The following is a 20,486-nucleotide window of genomic DNA, read 5'->3' as shown; positions in this document are numbered from 1 at the left end:
GCAAATAAATAACTCATTTACTAACAATAATATTAAAATTATGAATAATAAAAGCATTGTATCAAAATTGATATTTAGAGTCTATAGATTTATAATTTACTTCTTGTGCTTCAAATCTGATCAAGCACCCAGCGCTGGATCTAACGGGATCTTGCGCCCGACAGGGCGTGTGACAACTTACTAAAAAAGGAACAAAAATGCACACGTTTGTAAATTAATACGAGCATGTTATTCTACCCTCTTAAGCGTGAGTGTCTGGTTCTTTGTGCCGACCTTCTTTGAACCTATGGTAGGTTTGACTCTGCAAGCACCATGGTTAATGATGAACTTCGTGTAAACCACCAAGTATCCAAAAATTGTACACATAATAGAGATTGAAAATGCTTGGCAGTTTTTCTGCGTATGATTATTATAAAACTGGATCATCTAATAATGTTTTAATTGTTTGAATAAGTTTTTTTTTAAATAAAGTGTCACAACACAAAATGGATGATTATGGTACTTATGTTATTTATTTTGAACACACTTATTTCATAACATTTATGATTTCAAAGACACTTTGTACTCATTTTTATCAGTTCCCTGTATTATTATTTTTATCATAATAATGAATCATTTTACATTGAAATGTGCCAATTAATTTTATAACATGATCCATGATCACTAACATTAATGTTTTTTTAGAAATTATCTTTTTTATTGCTTTTTTACATAAAACATTACTTCATACCATAAGCATTAAAATAATAGTTAAGGTGTTACAGCGAGCTAACTATTGTTAATGCATATTTTCTTTTAAAAAATTATCATTCATTGAATAGATTTTTTAAAAAGTAGGTATTAGAGCATTATATTTTTTAATAATTTTGAATTTATTGAAAATCAAAACCATTTTTCACAGTTCATTGGAATGTTGTAATTATTTTTTTGAGGTGATAAAAACTTCCATGAAATTTTGTTTTTAAAACTTATTTTAAACATTCGCTTTGATTTTCGTAAAACAATCATTTCAGCAGGTATATTTACATGTTTAATTTCAAAAGCGTATTTATACATACATAAATATATAATGCTATTCATTAAACATTACAAAACAGCACAGCCTTATCATAGAACTTCTACAATAGTGAAATATGTGAGAATTCCTTAAATTAAAATTAAAACAATAAAAATACATGACGAAGTATAATATTATAAGAAATTCAAATATAAATCAAATAACCATTGATGAAATGTGAAACGTTTTGAATAAGTGAAGTCATTAAATTCCTGTATGGCATTTTTTCATTAAAAATAATTTCCAACTATGATTTTTTTTCTCCAAAAATGAGGTGTTCAAAATATTAGATTTTTTACTGGTAAATGCATTTCCAATCATGTTTTCTTTTACCATTTACATATCGGAGTATTAGAATTACTGTGCAGGTGTGTAATTCAGTGCATATCAATAAATAATAAACTACTCCTTAATCCTAAGGAGAATCAAACGTCAAAATAAATATTTTGTTTGAATATATAAATTTAGAAACTATAATTTAGAAACTGGTATGTAGGAAATTCCTGAAAATTGGCATAAGGTACATAAAACAAGGGTTTTTACAGTTTGAAATAAAACTCGTATTTTTTACCAAAAATAATAGTTTTCAGACTTTTTTCAAATTATGAAGCATACTCATTAAAATCGAACTAAAAAATCTTATAGAACAGTAATATCACCAGGTTCTATTGGCTGTATAATTTACACATCTATAATTTTCATATGAATACATACATACCTTAATTCATATTTCATAGCACGCATCCTTAACTAATCTTTAAAAATGAGATCTTTCATAATGAGGGTTAATATTTTTTGAGTTGAAATTATGATGAATTTAAATCTAACAAAATAGGATTTTTCAGTATCCAAAATACTATACATGCTTTATTTAGATATAACCCCACTGAGTCTGTTTGGAAATTTAGCATTTTCCTAAGCAAGTCTTTCATTTTACACATCAACATTTATGCAAATACAATATAAATTGTGTACGGGCGCCATTTTGCTTCAAATGTTTAAATACTTTCTCAAAGAAACCTATAATTCAAATAATACATGTATTTGTACTAACAATATTTTGAATTTGTCCAAATTTTTGTTGATATGAATCGGATTCAGCAGATAAAGAATTGAAGGAAAATGTTCGAACATAGGTAAAATGGTAAATGACAACTCCATAAGCCCTGTAAATACCTAGACTTCTATTTTAGACGTATATGTTACAGTAGTTTTTAAAAAATATTTTATTCATTATGTTATTTAAAATATTATGTAGATACTGATTTACGATAACAAAATAGGTATTGTCATTCATACTTGGAAATCATACGCAAAAATCATATTCATAGTTAAACAAAAACCGTTTGGTTCCATCATATTAAAGTTACACGTGTGTTAAATACTAAAGCAAGTGAGTATAATATTGGTAAATGTATAGCAGTTAACGGTATTGGTATTATTGCTCTGAACACAGAAGCTTTGGTGACTTCATTTTAGTTGTATTTAATGACTTCAGGTAAAATTCCCGATATTTGAACACAATATGTCGATACTAATCGCCTTCTTATGCTTAGTGCACCGGTCCAGTGAATTCACCACACAATATGTATGCATTGTTATATTTACACGACTGATTCACTGCGTATAGTTAATCACTTCACTTGTAATTACAGCGTAGCATTGTACGAAGTTGAACTTCTCTAATAAACACTTTAATCCGCTTCGTAATACCTATACATAAAAAACTTACATTTACCTTAAAACTAATGTATAACTAAGCATACTTGTAGAGGTCTATTTAAATATAACTAGTCTATGAATTAGGAAGTGTATTTAAATTTACATGAGATATATTAAATTAACAGTTGAGTTTTAAATGCAAATAAAACATGTTTAATGTTTTAACAAAATAATACCAGGATTAACGTTTTTATTAGAAACTAATGGTTAGTATCAAATGTGTTAAGATTATCAATGTCGACATCTTAATACAATGTATCCAGCGAGTCGGAAGGCAAACAGGAAGAATAGTAAAGCCGCCGTGTTTAGCCACAGAGGTGTGGCACAGCCTCCAGCATCCAAGATCTCCTGAGGAGGCACAAAACTTCCATTCACGCAGCTCGGGAACTGGGATGGAGAGGCACAGCTAAAACAATACAATATTATATTGACAAGTAGCAAAGGTATAATCCACTTGATAAACATAATATATGTTTGTACAATTACATAGTTTAGTCAGTTCTATAATACACATATTTTAAAATTATCCAAATTGCAGTTCAATTCAATTTTAAGTTTATTTAATATAAAATGTAAAACAATGTGTTAAAAAAGACAGGCTCTTGCGCGCTTGCCTCGACAACTTTGGTTCCAGCCAAAGCTTTAATATTGTTATTTTTAATGCAAAGGAAGATTTCTGAAACTAAGATCTTCATATGAAAATAAGATGCTTACGTAATTGGTTCCCCAAAAGTAAATTCTAATATTTGCATGTTTTGATATGCGTAATGTATCATGGAAGTATATCGGACCCACTGAAGCCACCAAGGAAACCGTGTTGCCAGATATCCTGAAACAAAAAATATCGGGTATTTTAAAAGTACTCATGCATTTTATTTATTTACAAACACTTTTTAACTTATTTCACCCCTGAGCATATTAAGGCAAAATCAGGGACTACCAGTCTGATGTGTATATGTAGAAACTAACTGTATACTATTTCAAAGATGAACGATGAAGTCAAATTAAGGATACTGTTCATTTTTCTGATAAGTGTGTTGATTGTATTACATAAATGTTGTGTAGACTCGTGAAATTGGTTGGTTGGAAGAAATAGCCATTTGGCAATAAGCCCGCCAATGTACAAATAACATTATGTACAAAAAGTTAAATAAATAAAAATAAATAAATTTGGCCGTATATTATAATGTAACATATGTCCAACTTATTCATAAAATCTTTTGAATATGAAACAAATGATAAAAAATTGAAATAAAATTAAGACATTGGGGAATGGAAATTATTTGTAAATTTAAAAACTGATTACCACGTCATTCAATATTATTGATCTTTCCTTTATTTCATTTTATCTCCGTAGTTAATAGTTTTGATCTAAATCATTGCTCAAACTCCATGGTTTGCAAGAGTAAAACTAAACCAAGAAGTAAATTTATTAATAATAAAACTTATTTTGGTGTATTTTTTAAATGCTTACCTCCAAATAACTGTGTTGCCAGCGTGTATAGAGCACTGACAGTGATTGCCAAGTTGAGATCCATACAGATTGCCCCTAAGAATAAACCCGCTGATTGGGCGACTAAGGCAGCCAGAAGAAGCGCTCCGAGCATTGCAATAAACAGCACAGCAGATGGCGTGCCAGCCGCCAGGAGAGGGTAACTCAAGGTGTGGTAGGCTACTGGAAGCGCTATAGTAAGTGGTAACTCTCCAACCATCTTGGCTAAGTAGTACGCAGAAAGACGGTATGTTCCCGCCCGGCGCTCTTTTGTGACAACTTCTCGTTCAGCAGGAACTAAAAACAAGCAACCAAATTATTTTTCAAAAACTATTTGGCATCTCACACCATACGGCAGTGGTGTCCAACCGAATTTGCACCAAGAGCTACTTTCAAACCATTGCCATCTTCGCGGGCACCGCCTAGTTTAACTTCAATCTTAAGTGCTCAAGGCTTGTTTTATTCTTCCTGCATTATGTATTCTACTAATTGATATTTATGAATATACTTAATATTATGAATGAAATAAATTTATACAGTTAAGTAAAATAAAAGAAACTTCGTAAAAAAGCACATTCGTTTTATATGCAGAAAACATACGGAAAAAATCAATTCAATGTGATATTTGACTATTTACATTTTCGGATAACTTCCTAAAATCCGGTTGCTCTGATGTGCATGCCAAAATCATATTGTTTTTTACATGCTCATCAGTCAACATGTTGCTGTATTTGTTTTTTATTATTTTTAATTGGGAGAAAACCTGTTCACATAAATAGGTTGACCCAAAAAACGCTTTGGCAAGTAGTGCACAGTTGAGTATGTTTTTACATTTTATTGGGTCCATGATCTTAAAAACTGCATTGTTTTCGTTAACAGTACTTTTTAGTGCAATATCACTACGGGGTGTAATTATTTCTAGCTTCGATTTTGCTTTATTGATAAAACACGTGTATTTTCATGTGTTTAAAATTACAACATAAACTTTGCAATTCGATATTAAGTATTCTTCTGTCTATCTTATTGTTTGCGGCGCCTAAAATATAGGTCGCGAGCTACCAGGTGCCCGCAAACTACAGGTTGGACACCGTGTCCATTAAATTTTTATGAAACTTGGTTTTAATAAAATATCATATTAATTTTGTGTTTTCTCATTAGAATGATGCATCACCATGTAACCTTTAACAAACCTAACCTCCTAATTTATAATTCAAAAGAAGAATGGATTAATCAAAATATGATTCATATCAGTGAAGAATAAAATATATGCACAACAATTCTTATTATTGTTGTGAGTAATGGTTAAAAACATTATATTGTTATTCTGTTTTTCAGGTGAACATTTTTTGGCCCACTAAAAATAGCTTAAGTGACAATTGAATTCATAATACTCACAGCTGCTTAGTGCTCCAAATAATGCAAAGAGCATCCAGTAAGTCTGTGAAAAGAACATCCAACCCTGGAGATCATGAAGAGACATCTCTGCTCTTGGTAACCGAAACCACAGAGCTCCTACCATTAGAGCGAGACCCGCCGTCTGCACCCAGTTCAACCATGAAAGCATTCTAGGTCTCGCTTCTCTGAAATTTCTTGAACACAAAACCTGGAAAACGAAGATTTGATTTGATTTTTGTTTGTATTATTTATATTGCCTCATAAAAATGCATCTGTACCTTAACTTAATTCCCATTTTCTAATAGTGAGTTGAAAATAGCTCCCAAAACTTAAATATTTGGGTAAATCATAAAATTATTTTTAATATGCAAGTCTAGACATAAACCCTAGGGATTAAAAAAAAATATTATTACTAAATGACTCTATAGTCTGTAAATAAAAAATCATACATGTTTTAGTTGGAAGTTGGAAATTGTTAACAAATATTCTAAGAAATTATTCCTACATTTATATTTTGGTCTTACATTCAGCGGATTTTATTGTTGTTTAAGTACCCATTACTCTCAATAGCTTAGATATTGTCCATCAAAAATAATTATATAATGTAAATAAGTTGATCAAATTAATACCAGATTTAAAGGGATTAGAATTAAACCACCGAAATGGGTCGACTATTATTTTAACAAAATCCAAAATTATTACATTGGGAGAGTGAGTTTTAAAACAAATATTGAGAAAAATATGATAACATCAATAAATCACCCATAGATGGCAGTACAAGTAACATTCAATGTCAGTAAATGGGTTAAAGCAAAGAAACAACCAAACAACATAACTTAAACAATACAATAGGTATCTAGTATTTTGTATATTATGTTTTGATATAAAGGCCATATACCCTAAAAAGAGAAAATAACTTTAAAAAATTGAGTTTTTTAAAAAGTTTTTATGTTGCTGTTTATAGGATTTTATTCTACATCAAAGCATGACATAAAATGTCCCGAGTCCTACCAGCAGGACTTTGCGACCTACCGGTAGCACACACATTTTTTCAAACTATGATGATTTCTAGACATGCTAGCAGAATGCAGTTTTATATTTTATTTAAACCGTCTCTTTCTCTCTTAGCAAGTTTTTGAGCTAAGTTACCATTCTAACTGAATATTATAATATATTTTAATGTTTCAGAAGGGCATGTATCCATTCGAAAAAATGTGTGTATCCATTCTGATGCATACCTTAAATTGTGTAAAGAAGCCAGTAGCATACTGAGATGGAAGTGGTTCATAGTCAGTAGCTGAACTGGCATGAGATCCTGTTTCCAGCCACACAAGAGGAGCCTCTGCTGTAATATTAAAATAAAACAAAAATATAATTAAATACAATTTACCATCGAAAACATATTAATATGTGACTACCTAATCTGTGACCTGTAACTTCCTCGCTACCTTTCATATTATAAAAATAAGTAAAAAAATAAAATTAATGGCTAAACTGCAAATTACATGTATTTTATTTTTTTAATGAAAAAGAAATATTAACATTTTTATAATTAACCCAAATATTTCCATTTTGGAGGCCATTTTCAACAAATTGTAAATAACTCACTATTAGAAAATAGAAATGAGGTTGGGGTAGATTGGGGTTCGAACCTCAGACCTCTGATCCGTGAGTCTACAACAACAATTGCAATTCAAATTTCTCTCTTTCAAAATCAAATCTATTTCAAATTTCTTCTTTTTTCTTCTTCAGAATTAGTTCTTTATATCATTGGACATTCTGACATGCATCTTAAGATTAAACTTTAGAACTTTTAGCGTTCGACAATCATAATTTATTATAATATTTATGCATTGAATCATTTTCACACAGCTTCATTATCAGAAATTAATATCTTATCTCTCGAGCCTTTTTATTTCAATTTCTTCCATTTGCTTCCGAACCACGTAAACTTAATGATAGAGGGTGCAGAAAAAATGTCTGCAATATCTGTATCTCAGGGAGTATGGATTTTACCGGTGTCTTTTCCTGACTGACTTCTTACTAGGAATGCTGGGCTACCAAACATTGTAGGGGAGAAGGGATATTCATTTGGGTTTTTCACTTTTTTCAACTCATTGGTGGCCGCATACATAATTCCGATATTCTGAATGATTCGGTCTATTTGTCCCTAATAATTATGTTCGACAAAGGCAACACAGGTTATTCTACCTACCACAATGCAGAACCAACCTGCCAATGGTTATGCCGGTAGGTAGAGCAATCGTGTTATTCAATCGTATCGCCTCGGATGTCGATATATTATGTCATGAATGACAATGGGATTTCTCTTAGGAGGGCAATTTCCAAATTGTAATATGTATGTCAATTTTACATGAAAATTTTCTTTTTTTCTCTTTTCTATTTAATAAATCTGATATGTATATTTTGCAATAAATGAAATCATCAATTGTTATCACATTGTATTTACATTTTTATTTATTCATACAAATACATATATTGTATGGCAAAAAAATAATAATAATGAATCCCAAACTCTATCAGACCAAGAGCCCTGTGTTGAGTTTGGATACAACATAATGGAAAGTGGAAGCATGTACATAATATTTATAATATATTTTGCCTGAAAAAACACTCCACCTTAGTCTCATGATCATTATCTATTAAATTTATCTTAATCACATGATTATTTTTAGTTTAAGTTCAGTGAACTCGATCAGCTATCTTGGATAATATTATGTATCATTTCAACCTTTTTCATAATTGATACATAGTAATGCAAAACAAATGTCTTATGATTATTTATGATGTCTGATAACTTTCTAATCTTTTGTGTCAATTTAATAAAAACAAATTATGTATAAGTTCATAGGAATCATTCTAAACATATAAAAATAAAATTTTATCAAGAAATACACAGTACATAATATTTACAAAGTAATAATTTCTATTTTTCTTATTTAGTAATCAGGTATTAAAAAAACAATTTTTTCATAAATATAATAACAATTTTTGGTTTAAAATAATAATAATTATTATTGGAAAATGCTTTTATTAATAATTGTAATATAATACTTTAAAAACTAAATATTATTGATACTTAAAAATGTTTTAATTTCTTAGATAATATTTCATTTTTGTTTTAAATAATAATTAAAGTATATTTTTAAAAAAATCTTTATTACCTATACAACTTTTTGTGTCAAACTTTCAATGATTTATTTATTTATATACGCCCAATGGGCATTTTTATGGACACATTTATGCATAGAAAATTATTATTTAAAAAATTTAAAAGACTCAATAGATTGTAATAGTGAACAATCGGAAGGGCTGTCAATCTGTTTGAGAATTTTAGTGTCATCAGCAAACAGCCAAATTGATGAAGTAAGAAAAGCATTTTTTACATCATTGATGAACAGATTAAATAGCAAAGGAGCAAGGTGAGCACCCTGTGGTACACCCGAAGATACATTAATGCTGTTTGAGATGGAATTATTTACCCTTACAAACTGTTTCCTTTCACTGAGATATGCCTTAAAAAAAGATAACAATGGATTACGAATTCCAAACGAAGATAGTTTGGTCAACAGTATTTGGTGATCGACCTTGTCAAAAGCTTTAAAAATATTTAAAAAAAAAAATTATCAATTATTGTGTGATTTGTCGGCCTGGTAGTGTAGTGGTCATCGCGTGTGCCTTCCATGCAAGTGAGGTCTATGGTTCGATTTCCGACTTGGTTAACAAGAAATATTTATATTAAAATGTGTTTTTTTCACTAGAATATTCCATAGTCCCTGGACTGGCACTTGAAGGCTAAGACTGATAATTTTACCCTCATGTAACAGAAATGATCAAGATACGCTGCGATTGGTGTACCAATGTAGTGCCCTATGCACCATTAGATGCGGAAAGGGATCGATGATGATGATTAATTTGATTCACATTTTGCTTTAAAATATTTATGATTACCATATAACTTTATTTTGTTTTACATTATTGTTGATATTTAAAAATGTTTATAATAATCGAAGACATAAATGGGTAAAGGTGTTATGTGACATAAACAATAAACATAAATATGTGGGGGTTAATATTTTGAACACCAGTACAATTATTGATAAAATAATACCTTAATTCGCTCTGAAAAACGGTTTTCTGCTTCTTTTTGATAGTGTCGTTAGTTTTATGTGAAAAGGTCGTACATAAAATTTTCATTTATGTAAAAAAGTAAGTTTAAAAAAAATTTGCAACATAACACTTTTATCTACGCATGTCTTCAATTATTATAAAATTTACAGTCGTGGGTAAAATTGATACCTACATGTTTGTTTTTAATTACTAAACTTGGTTGGTTTTTTAGATATTAATAGTACATTATTAATACTAATAATTCATTCAAATAACTTTTTTTGTATTTGTGGCTACTTCAAAATAATTTTTAATTTATTTCATTATTATTTGTTATCATTTATTTATTGAAAAATGCAGTATTAACGTTTGTTTTCAATTGAAATTTTACAAACTTATTTACTTAAACTTATAATTAGAAATCAAACACTGATTTGAGTCTACTGAATACTTTATTTTATTTTTACAAATATAAACATATAAAAATAAAAACTTCGTGACAATTGTTTCGCCTTATTAGGGCATTTTCAAACGAATTTGAAGATTATTTGGATTGAATGTCCTTATATAGTTATATAATTCAAGGTACTTAAGTAGAAAATAAAAATAATCTTATGAACTATAGCATGTACATTAATCATAATTGAGGGAAAAACCGATGGTTAAGGGAGAGGTTAAGTGTTTAATAGGTAGTGGGGAATTTAGGTATTTATATTTGAATTTCTTATCCTCACCCTTAACCATCGGTTTTTCCCTCAATTATGATTAATGTACATGCTAATAAGATTATTTTTATTTTCTACTTAAGTACCTTGAATTATATAACTATATAAGGACATTCAATCCAAATAATCTTCACATTCGTTTGAAAATGCCCTAATAAGGCGAAACAATTGTCACGAAGTTTTTATTTTTATATGTTTATATTTGTAAAAATAAAATAAAGTATTCAGTAGACTCAAATCAGTGTTTGATTTCTAATTATAAGTTTAAATATGTAGTTCTACAAAATAAACACCAAATCAATCAATCAATTATTTACTTAACTTGATTGTACAAAACAAAAAAATATTTATCTTATAAAATCATTTATCTTATTTTTTGTTTTGTACTCCATTTTGTGAAAAGGACCTAAATTATATTGTTATGGTATTTGCCACAATCATTAATATCGTGTAAAGTTTCCGCAAACCAAGTTTTGTAAAATTTCCATTGAAAATAAAAGTAAAAATGCAATTTTTCAATAATAAATTATAAAAGCGCTATCTTTGAATAATTAGTTTCATATTTTTGTTTAGAATCACCTTAAAGCTTATCTTGAAGTTGTTCTAGATTTCTTTATACATAAATGTTTAATAACTGAAGATATATACTCACAAGTTGGTGTGAGGTCTTCCTTACATGGATGATGGCTTAGCAAGGGATCATTGTGACTAGCCGCTGTTGCTGCATTCACCAGTCTATCTCGAACTTCCAAAGAACTCTTGACTTGTTCCACTGTAATTTGAGAAATTAGGTCATCAATAGGGAAATATCACATATTACGAATACCGATAAAACATGCGAAATGGGTTTAATAAAATAATAATTGTATTTTCAAAAGCAATATGGATATTGTGGAGAAATGTTTTCAAACATAATTTTAAAAATAAAATTGTAAAAAATATGCTCTATAAAAAAACGACATGCTTGGCCTTGGCAATTGTGATGCCAAGATTCATGATGATGTTCTATTAAAATTTAAACAGCCACAAAGTTCAAAATTTAACCGAATCGTGACGTATTAGGGGCGTGGCCAATGCAATAAACCGTTTTAGTCAATTGTTCTGAGGTGATAACTTTTTTTCTTAAAAGCCCATAAAAAATATGGGAGAGAATTTCGAAGTCGAATTGAATTCTGACATAAATGTTGGTTTTGAAAACGAACGCCTAGAGGCACAGATAATGTGGCTAGATTCTGCCCGATTAACATATAAGAGCATCTAGGCGCAAAGTGTTGCTGCTATAAAAAAATAATTTTGTTTTTATATTTTTTCCATCTGTTTTAATATTTTCCTGAGTGTACGTATCGAGACGTTAAAAGATCCGGCTTTGTAATCACTCGGTAGATAAATACAGACGTTCGTTAAGCATACCGTCTTGGTAATAATCAAAGTCGAGAATTTGGATTTATTTGAGTTTATAATGGCTTTGAAGTGGGCACTTTTTATCACAGTACCCTTTTTAAAATATACTATTTTTAATTTTAATGAAGTAAGGAACGCGGTTGGATTCGATCATATGACATCGAGATGACAAGTCGGTAGAACATACCGAGGTAGATAGAGATAATACAGAAGTTAAGTGTACCGTCTCAATATGTACAGATGAAGATAGCGTTCATAATCGCGGCACAGGTAAAAATCAACTTACGTATGAAATCAGCAGGGTTGTAATGTGGTAACATTTGTAGTCCCAATCCACTAAAGAAATCAACAACCTTATCCACATCCCCAAAATACGCTGTTTGTCCATTGCACAACAATAGTAACCTGAAATTCACAACAGATAATTTTATACGCAAATAATGTACAGTTAATTAAAAGTTAAAATTTATAAGATCATTCTGGAAATTTAAAAATCTTTCTGGGCGATTTTTTACATTTTCCCCCATATCAAATTAGTTATTTTTCACATGGTTATTTTTTAGGCACGATCTTTTCAAGTTTCTACTGCCATTTGGTCTTTTATAATATTTATGTAATGAAATGAAATGTATTTATTTTTGACAGTTGTACAAATAAAATTCGAACACTTTATTATACCACAACTAATAAACAATATATATACAAAAATAATTTGAAAACAAAACATTGTTATAAAATCCAGACGCTTTCCAATGACACTCTATTTACTTATATGGATGTTTGTTTTTAACAAAAATCATCGCTATCCCACGAAAAGATGCGTTAGACCCAGCATCCCAAATATATTTAAGCAACTAATTAAACATCTTAAGTCCTCTATGATACAGATTGTTTTGAGTTGCCTTGATTCTTGTTTTATATATCCCTAAATAATATTCTGGGGAAACTTACGAGTCAAACATGTGAAATATTTGACTTGACGGTTGGTGGACTGTCAGGATAATGGTCTTCCTCTCTTGAGCGGCGTATTTTCTCAGACTGGAAACCAAGGAAAATGCAGCAGCTGAGTCTAATCCTGAAGTCGGTTCCTGGAAAAAACAAATTGTAAGAAAATGACATTGTATCCTGAAAAAAACATGTTACTTTCGGATAATTTGTGCAGCGTAGCGATTTTTGTGAATAAATTAAATGTTTGGAATCATTGGTATTTAAAGATATTTCGATGGTAAAATAAAACAACATATATCCAATTTAATGTTACTTTTACTGTCGTTTTCATTTGTTCATAAAATTAACGCAGATTTTTTTCATAAAATTAACGCAGTCTTTGGTATAATCACCACACCAATATTTCCATTTTTTTCGAGCATTTTCAACAGAGAAAGTTAAGTGTTTTTTTTATTTATTTGTATTAATTGTCTATTAATACTATTAAACCAAGCCAAATTCTTTTTTAAAAAAATTTATGCATCGTATTACCAACGCTATGATTTTTTAAAGTTATGTATTTCTAAAATTACTCCGCGTATGAAGTTTCAAGTTCTCTTCCGCTTCTCCTCGGTCAGTTGACACATGTACACCGAAAATCTTTAATAACTCTTATCATTGGAGGATTCATTTTAACTAGTGACGTCGTTCAAAATAGTTCGTTATTTTATTATTTTTTATAAAAAAAAATATTTTTATTCATAAATTTTCAAAAAACTTTGCCGTTCAATTTAATACTCTAATTTTTACTGCGGGTAAGAAAACATTTTTTGTAATAAATTTCCCGTGGAGCTGAAATTCCTCGTTGAACTTGAAAATGGGAATTTAGTGTCTGCTACACTTACACGGAACCACAATCCAATGAAAACGGCTCCAAAAACTGAAATATTTAGGTAGATTATTAAACCACAAATAAATATTTTATTGAAAAATTAAACTGAGGATTATTTAGCTCATATATCAAGAATCAGACCGCTCGATTCTCTTCGCTCTTTTATTCGCACATTTCATTTTCAGTGTTTTTTAATTACCAAAAGAAACCAATACATCTAATCAAAACTCCATTTAATTGATTAAAATGCCCATTTATTACCACGATTCACTCGGAACCATATTGTACCTACTTCCGGATTTCACAACATTATATACCTAATACAATCATTAAAATTATCTTCAGAAAGTTTCCACGATCGTAAATAAACTGTTAAATAATTATTCCGAGTTAATCTCAGAGATATTGAGACGAACAAAATTGTTCGTTATCTTGAATACGATTTTGACTAGAAGCAACGGATAAAATATTAAAAACCTAATAATGAACAATACAACATTCTCTAGGCAAATTAGACATCAACCTAAAAAAAGACTACAGGTTTGATTTCCAACACACGCGTTTCTTAGGACTCCAGAAGACGTATTTATATTTGTATTTATTTATTCATTTTTATCCATTGTAAACAAAGATTAATAATAAAAATAATGTGACCTCACTGGGGTTGAGGTTACCCGTGCCGAGGACACTTAACAATATACTTTTTCAAATATTTTTACATGTGAGAATAAACAAAAAAGACTTAATATACTGAGATAATTAACAAAAAATTCAGTCAGTTTTAAACACTACGTATATAAGTTTATATTTAACGTATGTATAACTATATTATTTCTATTATAAAACGTACAATAAAAGAACAAAAACATAACATAAACTATAAATTTGTGTAACAGTTTATTCAATATTCGTTTGGGCGAATGATACAATCCATTTTGCTTCTACCCAGCTCCACTATCCATTTTTTTATAGCCCATTTGAACATTGAAGTTAACTGATTCTTTAGAGTTAAGTACCCTAATATAAATATAAAATAATATGTTGAATACACAATGACAACAAAATCAGAGATTTACCACGGCCGGCTGTTTTCTGCAAAATGCACCTCTGAGTTGATAAATATCAATCGCAGATATGTCCACAACGATCCACCACTGTGTCCTTGTGGACCTACTAGCTTCTGAATTGAAACAAAGTTTGTTGACAGTGTTTTATTGTAATAATGAGAATATATAAAGTGTCACAATTAAAAAATACTACTTAAATCTTTTTGATAGTGATAGCTATTAATGTAATTTATATAGATGGTGTAAAGTGCTGTGTTTTGTGTTTCTTATATTGTGTTTTCTTTCTACTTTGGAGTGTATTAACTATGTATGATATTATGTATTGTCACAAAAAACGTTTCTTTTATGTACTGTCCCAAACGAGTTGTTTTTATAACTCCTGGGACTCCTGGGAGTATTATATCTACGTAATGTTTTATTATGTTATTTTGTTCTGAGCAGTTATTTGGTTTATCTATTTAGTTTTTCAACTTGGTTTTTCGTATTTTTTTTTCTCTCAATCTATCCTCGCCTCTGGTGTATACACCATGATTTGGTCTGACACACGTTTTGTATATCCAAATTATGTTTCCAATAATCATGTGTTCATTGTACTATACGACATTTCTTAGACACCCTCCATCATTTCTTACTAATCCATCATTTCTTCATCCATAATTTCTTACTAACTGAGATGGATATGTTCTCATCATCACTATGGTAGCATCATCTGCATGGTATGCGATGTTAATGACCTTATCTCCCTCAGTAGATTCACTACTTTTTTTTTATTCTTAAAAGCGTTTTTTTTTAATATGTTTATTCTGCTTGTATAAGAAAAGGTTTTAGGCGTATATATTGTTGTGATATATTTAGTTATAAAGGTGCTAAACTTACTTTGTTGTTCTCAATACGTGTTATTTTCTAAATGTTAATATTATTTATGTCCTGAATTGAGTTGTTGTAACTCCTGGGAATTTAATTCAACGTATTATACTTGTAAAATTCTTTGTGTTATAGGATTTATAAATAAAATATATAAATGTATATTAATAAAAATATTTTTTTTCTCTCCATTTTGTAAAACAAATATTTTTTTTAAATGGGTGAACATACTGTTGTTTGATATTTATCCACTTATTTTAGGTTGTGTCAGTGTCAGCCAGACATTAAAAATCATTAAAACTAGTCAAATACATTTTTTTAATTATTATAAAAACCGAATGTATGCATTATTTATAATTTTTCAAAGTAAAAAACATTCCAACTGTTGTGCAGAAATTATTATTTACTCTTTTCACACAAGTGCTACCTATTATCCCAGTTGCACTTTTCTATGGCTTGCTGCTTTCTTCATAACTACGTTCAAATAGTTTTCTGTGTCCAATAATTTGTAATGTATTTATTTTATTTAGATAGTTGTACAAATAAAATGTGAACACCTCTAGTCCTTAAAATGTAACATGATTAGAATTACAGTTGTCAGAAAAAGTGACGACATAACTTTGTAGTAACGTCAAAGGAGTTATTTGTATTGACACACGAAAAATCATTTGCATCTGGCGTGTTATTTTTTTTTATTACAATGCTTGAAACATAAATCAACATTAATATATAAAATCAACTTTAAAACTAAAAAAAAACTAAAATAAACCTAATTATTAACGACCTTCTTACAAGGTTACATCATTTTACAAAAATGTTAGAGATGGGACAAATTGATCAGTGTAAATTGATCGAATAAAAAAATAATTCATTTAATGTGGTTCATGAAAAAAGTATAAATGTCTCATTTTTTGGTGAATAATTGTGTTAAACACACTATAATAGCCTTGTTTTTGCGTTTTTTATATCAATTTTCGGAAACAGAGTTTCATGATTGCATGAAATAACTGATAAATAAAATCGATTTGACCAGTGATCAGTAATTTCCCATCACTAATAAAAGTAGTTTTTTTTTATTATTATTTACTGGGGATATCAACAGTAATACATGTAACAAAAATACAACAAATAAAATATACAGAAAATAAAACCAATGACAGATATCCGCAGAAATACATTAAATACACGTACAATACATACTAGTGTGTTTGTGTGAGTGTAAGAGAGTGAGAGGGTGGGTGTTATATTGGAATGAGGGTGGACATGTGTGTAAATATTGCACAAGTGTCAAGTGTCGAAAATATAAATATATTAAAAATATTAAGAATTAGAGATAAAATATAATAAAATAAAATAAAATAAGATAAAATAAGACTTTATTATTAAAATTAAGTGTAACTAAGTGTAGTGTTTGCAGCTGTCATTCTAATCAAGCTATATTTTAAGGACTATAGTTGTTTTGTTTTCGCGTTGTTACATTGTATTACGCCGGTGTCAGCATGTGCAATAAGAGTGTGGTTATTCTATTACCAGTGACATCCTTTTACTCATTCCCCGTGTCCATCGCACCGAGGAGTGGACGATTATCTAAAGGGTCTCAACATTCGACCGATTGCACAATACGCGATCGTTTTAAGTAATGATCCTCGGCCAATTCGCCTTCGCTGCATCATTTTAATTCAATTGGGTATCAAAAGGGTCGGTAAGTGTGATTATTATTGGAACACTCCGGGTACCATCTGAACAATTTGTTGCCGTTTTATTTTCATTTCAAACCTGTTTGCTCCAGAGGATCGTGCATATAACGTCTTGCAACTTTTTATTACATCACCGAAAATGAATCTTTTGAATCGCCAATATTTTGAGAATGTCCAAATCGTTCTAATTCTGAATATCTTTGTATATATAATTCCTCTGTACGTGTGATGTCACCGTACTCCTCCTAAACGGCTTAACTGTCTGGTTTTCAGAGAAATATAGATCTTTGCGCTGTGCGTGTTCGTAGACATTAAAATCTTATATCGAATACGTAAAAAAGAAATTAGGAGCATAAATGTTTTATTTATCGACCTACCAGGGTTGCATTCGAGGAGAATGCATTTGCAAAAAAATGGAAAGATGTTTTTTTGTGTATAAAAATAGTTTGTTTTTGTTTACAAACAGCATTTGTTTTTTGTGGATCTCAATAAGATTCTTTCCTTAAATTCTTTATAATTTCATCCCATTTATTTCTTTTGACTGGATTTTTGGTAAAACTAAAATAATATGTAATTTAATAATTTTTTTAAAATCGTATTCCTACATAAATAAGTATACCAGTCTGTTGGTGAAAAGACCGGAGTTTGACGTTCGCAAAAAGAATGCCATATTGGAAAAAATATTTATTTTATGTTTTGGAATTCAACCATAAACAATTACCTACTTAAATTTAATATTTGAATATAAACTATTTTTAGTTTTGGAATTTAATCACAAACAAGTACCTAGGTCAGTAGGTAAGAAAACTCAAAATATTGTTGATAAATTACCTGGTCCATGAAGAAGTATAGAAATTGAAAAAATAATATTTTCAGGCGTTGCCTAGTATGTAGGTGAAATAATTCAATTTGACGAATCTCACCTGCATAAATAAAGGTTTTAGCTCTTTAACTTCACAAACATCAACAGATGAAATAATTGAAGGAATATAGATGTTCAAATATAGGCAGAATGGTGAATGTTACACAGTGTGTAAAGTGGAAACTTAAACCAGCCATTGACAGGTCATAAGCCCTGTAGATGCCTGGACTTCTATATTACCTTCTCTTAAATGTTCTTCATCTCTGTTGTAATATGTTAAGTACCTAGGTATCTACTTATCAATAAAAAGTCTTTTTCCAAGGCAAGCCAACGTTCGGACAGGACGTCTGTCGGGTCAGCTAGTTAAATATGAATTACTATGTTTTCTGAATCGATATGTCGGCCTCGTGGTGAAATGGTCAGCTCGTCTGTCTACCATGCAAGAGGTCTCGGGTTCGATTCCCGACATATTTGATATGAAATATTAATAAAGCCACGAATATTATCCATGGCTTTATCCCCCTGAATTCCTCCAGGGTATGCTCGGTTACAGCAGTTTGAAGGCCAGAAGGAATATGTATTTAACTACGCATTTCTTTAGGTTGCTGGGCGGTATTATTGACAACCTTGAAATTATGCGTAACACTGGCTTTTATGTTTCAGATAATTACCTTAGAGAGCGTCAGCATAGACTGTTTCACATTCTAATCTACAGCACCAACCTGCCAATGGTTATGCCTGCTGGAAGGGTTATCTCTATGTTGAAAAATATTACTTTGGATGTTGACATTTTTCACGTCTCTGAGGGAGTTTTTCGTTACAAGATTCTCTTACTTTTTCTACATATTATTCTCTGGATATAATGTATACTTATGTGTTATTTTTATAAATACCTAATTTTACCTAATTATTTTATTTATTTCTATATGTATGAATTAAGATATTCTATTTTGTAGTGTACATATATTTGAAATTGAAATATTTATTAAAAACGGCGTTTTCACACTAGAGTATTTCATAGTCCCGAGACTGGTACCTGAAGCGCATGACTGATCATCTTACCTTTATGTAGCAAAAAATGATTAAGATACGCAACGACATGCATTGCCCTATGCGCCATTAGGTACGGAAATAAAATGATGATGTTTTTTTAATAAAATAAATTAAATAATGTATGAAGCCTATGTAAAAACTAAAATATGTATGTTATACGCAACTACTATGGGGAGCAGGATATCAAAATGACATAAACAGACTACAAAGACAACATTCAAGTTAGTATATGACCTTCACTATTTAACTGCAACTAGAGAACTTTTTAAACAAACTAAGCAATTAAATATAACTGAACTCTTTCAACTAGAATCATTAAAATTTATCCATAAATTAGCCACTAATGTAATTGTAGACGAAGAACTAAAACTTGTAAAAAATTGTAGTCAACATGGACATAATACGAGAATATCAGACAAATACCATATACAACTTTCTAAAACAAGACAAGGACAATCAAGACTGATGAACCAGGGACTGAAATTATACAATAAACTACCAGACAAAACTAAACAAAAGACTCAGACAAACTTTTCAAAAGACGTAAAAAATATTATTTTGAACAACGGAGTATGATTGAAAAATGTATATATTATTCTATGTAAAATGAATGTAATAATCCGTAAGGGTTTATAAATAAATTTTCAAATAAAAAAATAAAATAAAAATAATCCCGTTACACAAAAGTTAGACTTACGTCCAGCAGCATGAGGGCGGGGTCCGTGAGCAGCTCGCACGCGATGTTGGCCCTCTTCTTCTCGCCCCCCGACAGCCCCCTGCGCAGCCCGTCGCCCACCCTGGTCTCCGCACACGCCCCCAGTTCCAGCACCCTGATGATGTGCTCCACGTGCGCCCTCCTCTCCTGCCCAGTCAGCCTCTCCGGCAACCTGCCGACAATAAAACAATGCCATTAAATTTAATTTGCAGATCGTAAATCAAAGGTAACGGCTCGAATTACGTCCTAGTAACGAGGCTACTGTTTTTTTATTTTAAATTTTAAATTAGCCTTTTCTGCCTACACAAGGTTACTAGACACATTCCTCTGGAGGCATTAGAAAGGACATTAATCACAAAATATACATAAAAAAATACTGTCGATGTACAGTCCATTCAAATCTTCAATAATCTTTGCTTCATGTGCGCGTATCAATAAATTTTCATATAAATTATTCTTTTGAGCCTACTAACAGTATATTTACTT

At 30.2% G+C, this 20,486-nt stretch overlaps 1 protein-coding gene across 1 annotated transcript in view; it reads right to left on the bottom strand.

Moving 5' to 3' along the window:
- Positions 1-864: 864 nt before the first annotated feature.
- E23 (ABC transporter G family member E23) overlaps positions 865-20,486 on the bottom strand; it is a 144,007-nt gene continuing 124,385 nt past the window's right edge. Inside the window, exons 3-11 of the mRNA XM_088238659.1 lie at positions 19,983-20,172; positions 12,875-13,011; positions 12,210-12,328; positions 11,175-11,294; positions 6,905-7,011; positions 5,667-5,874; positions 4,254-4,568; positions 3,494-3,608; positions 865-3,185 (exon numbers count right to left, since the gene is read on the bottom strand). Of these exons, the coding sequence (XP_088094785.1) occupies positions 3,011-3,185; positions 3,494-3,608; positions 4,254-4,568; positions 5,667-5,874; positions 6,905-7,011; positions 11,175-11,294; positions 12,210-12,328; positions 12,875-13,011; positions 19,983-20,172 (1,486 nt within the window). The 3' untranslated portion in view covers positions 865-3,010. The remainder of the gene's footprint in view (positions 3,186-3,493; positions 3,609-4,253; positions 4,569-5,666; positions 5,875-6,904; positions 7,012-11,174; positions 11,295-12,209; positions 12,329-12,874; positions 13,012-19,982; positions 20,173-20,486) is intronic.

The sequence above is a fragment of the Micrasema longulum genome, unplaced genomic scaffold, assembly GCF_059751315.1.
Source record: "Micrasema longulum isolate JH-2025_06_02 unplaced genomic scaffold, ASM5975131v1 h1tg000112l, whole genome shotgun sequence".
In the NCBI taxonomy this organism is placed as follows: Eukaryota; Metazoa; Arthropoda; class Insecta; order Trichoptera; family Brachycentridae; genus Micrasema; species Micrasema longulum.
This window is presented reverse-complemented; position numbering and strand designations above follow the sequence as displayed.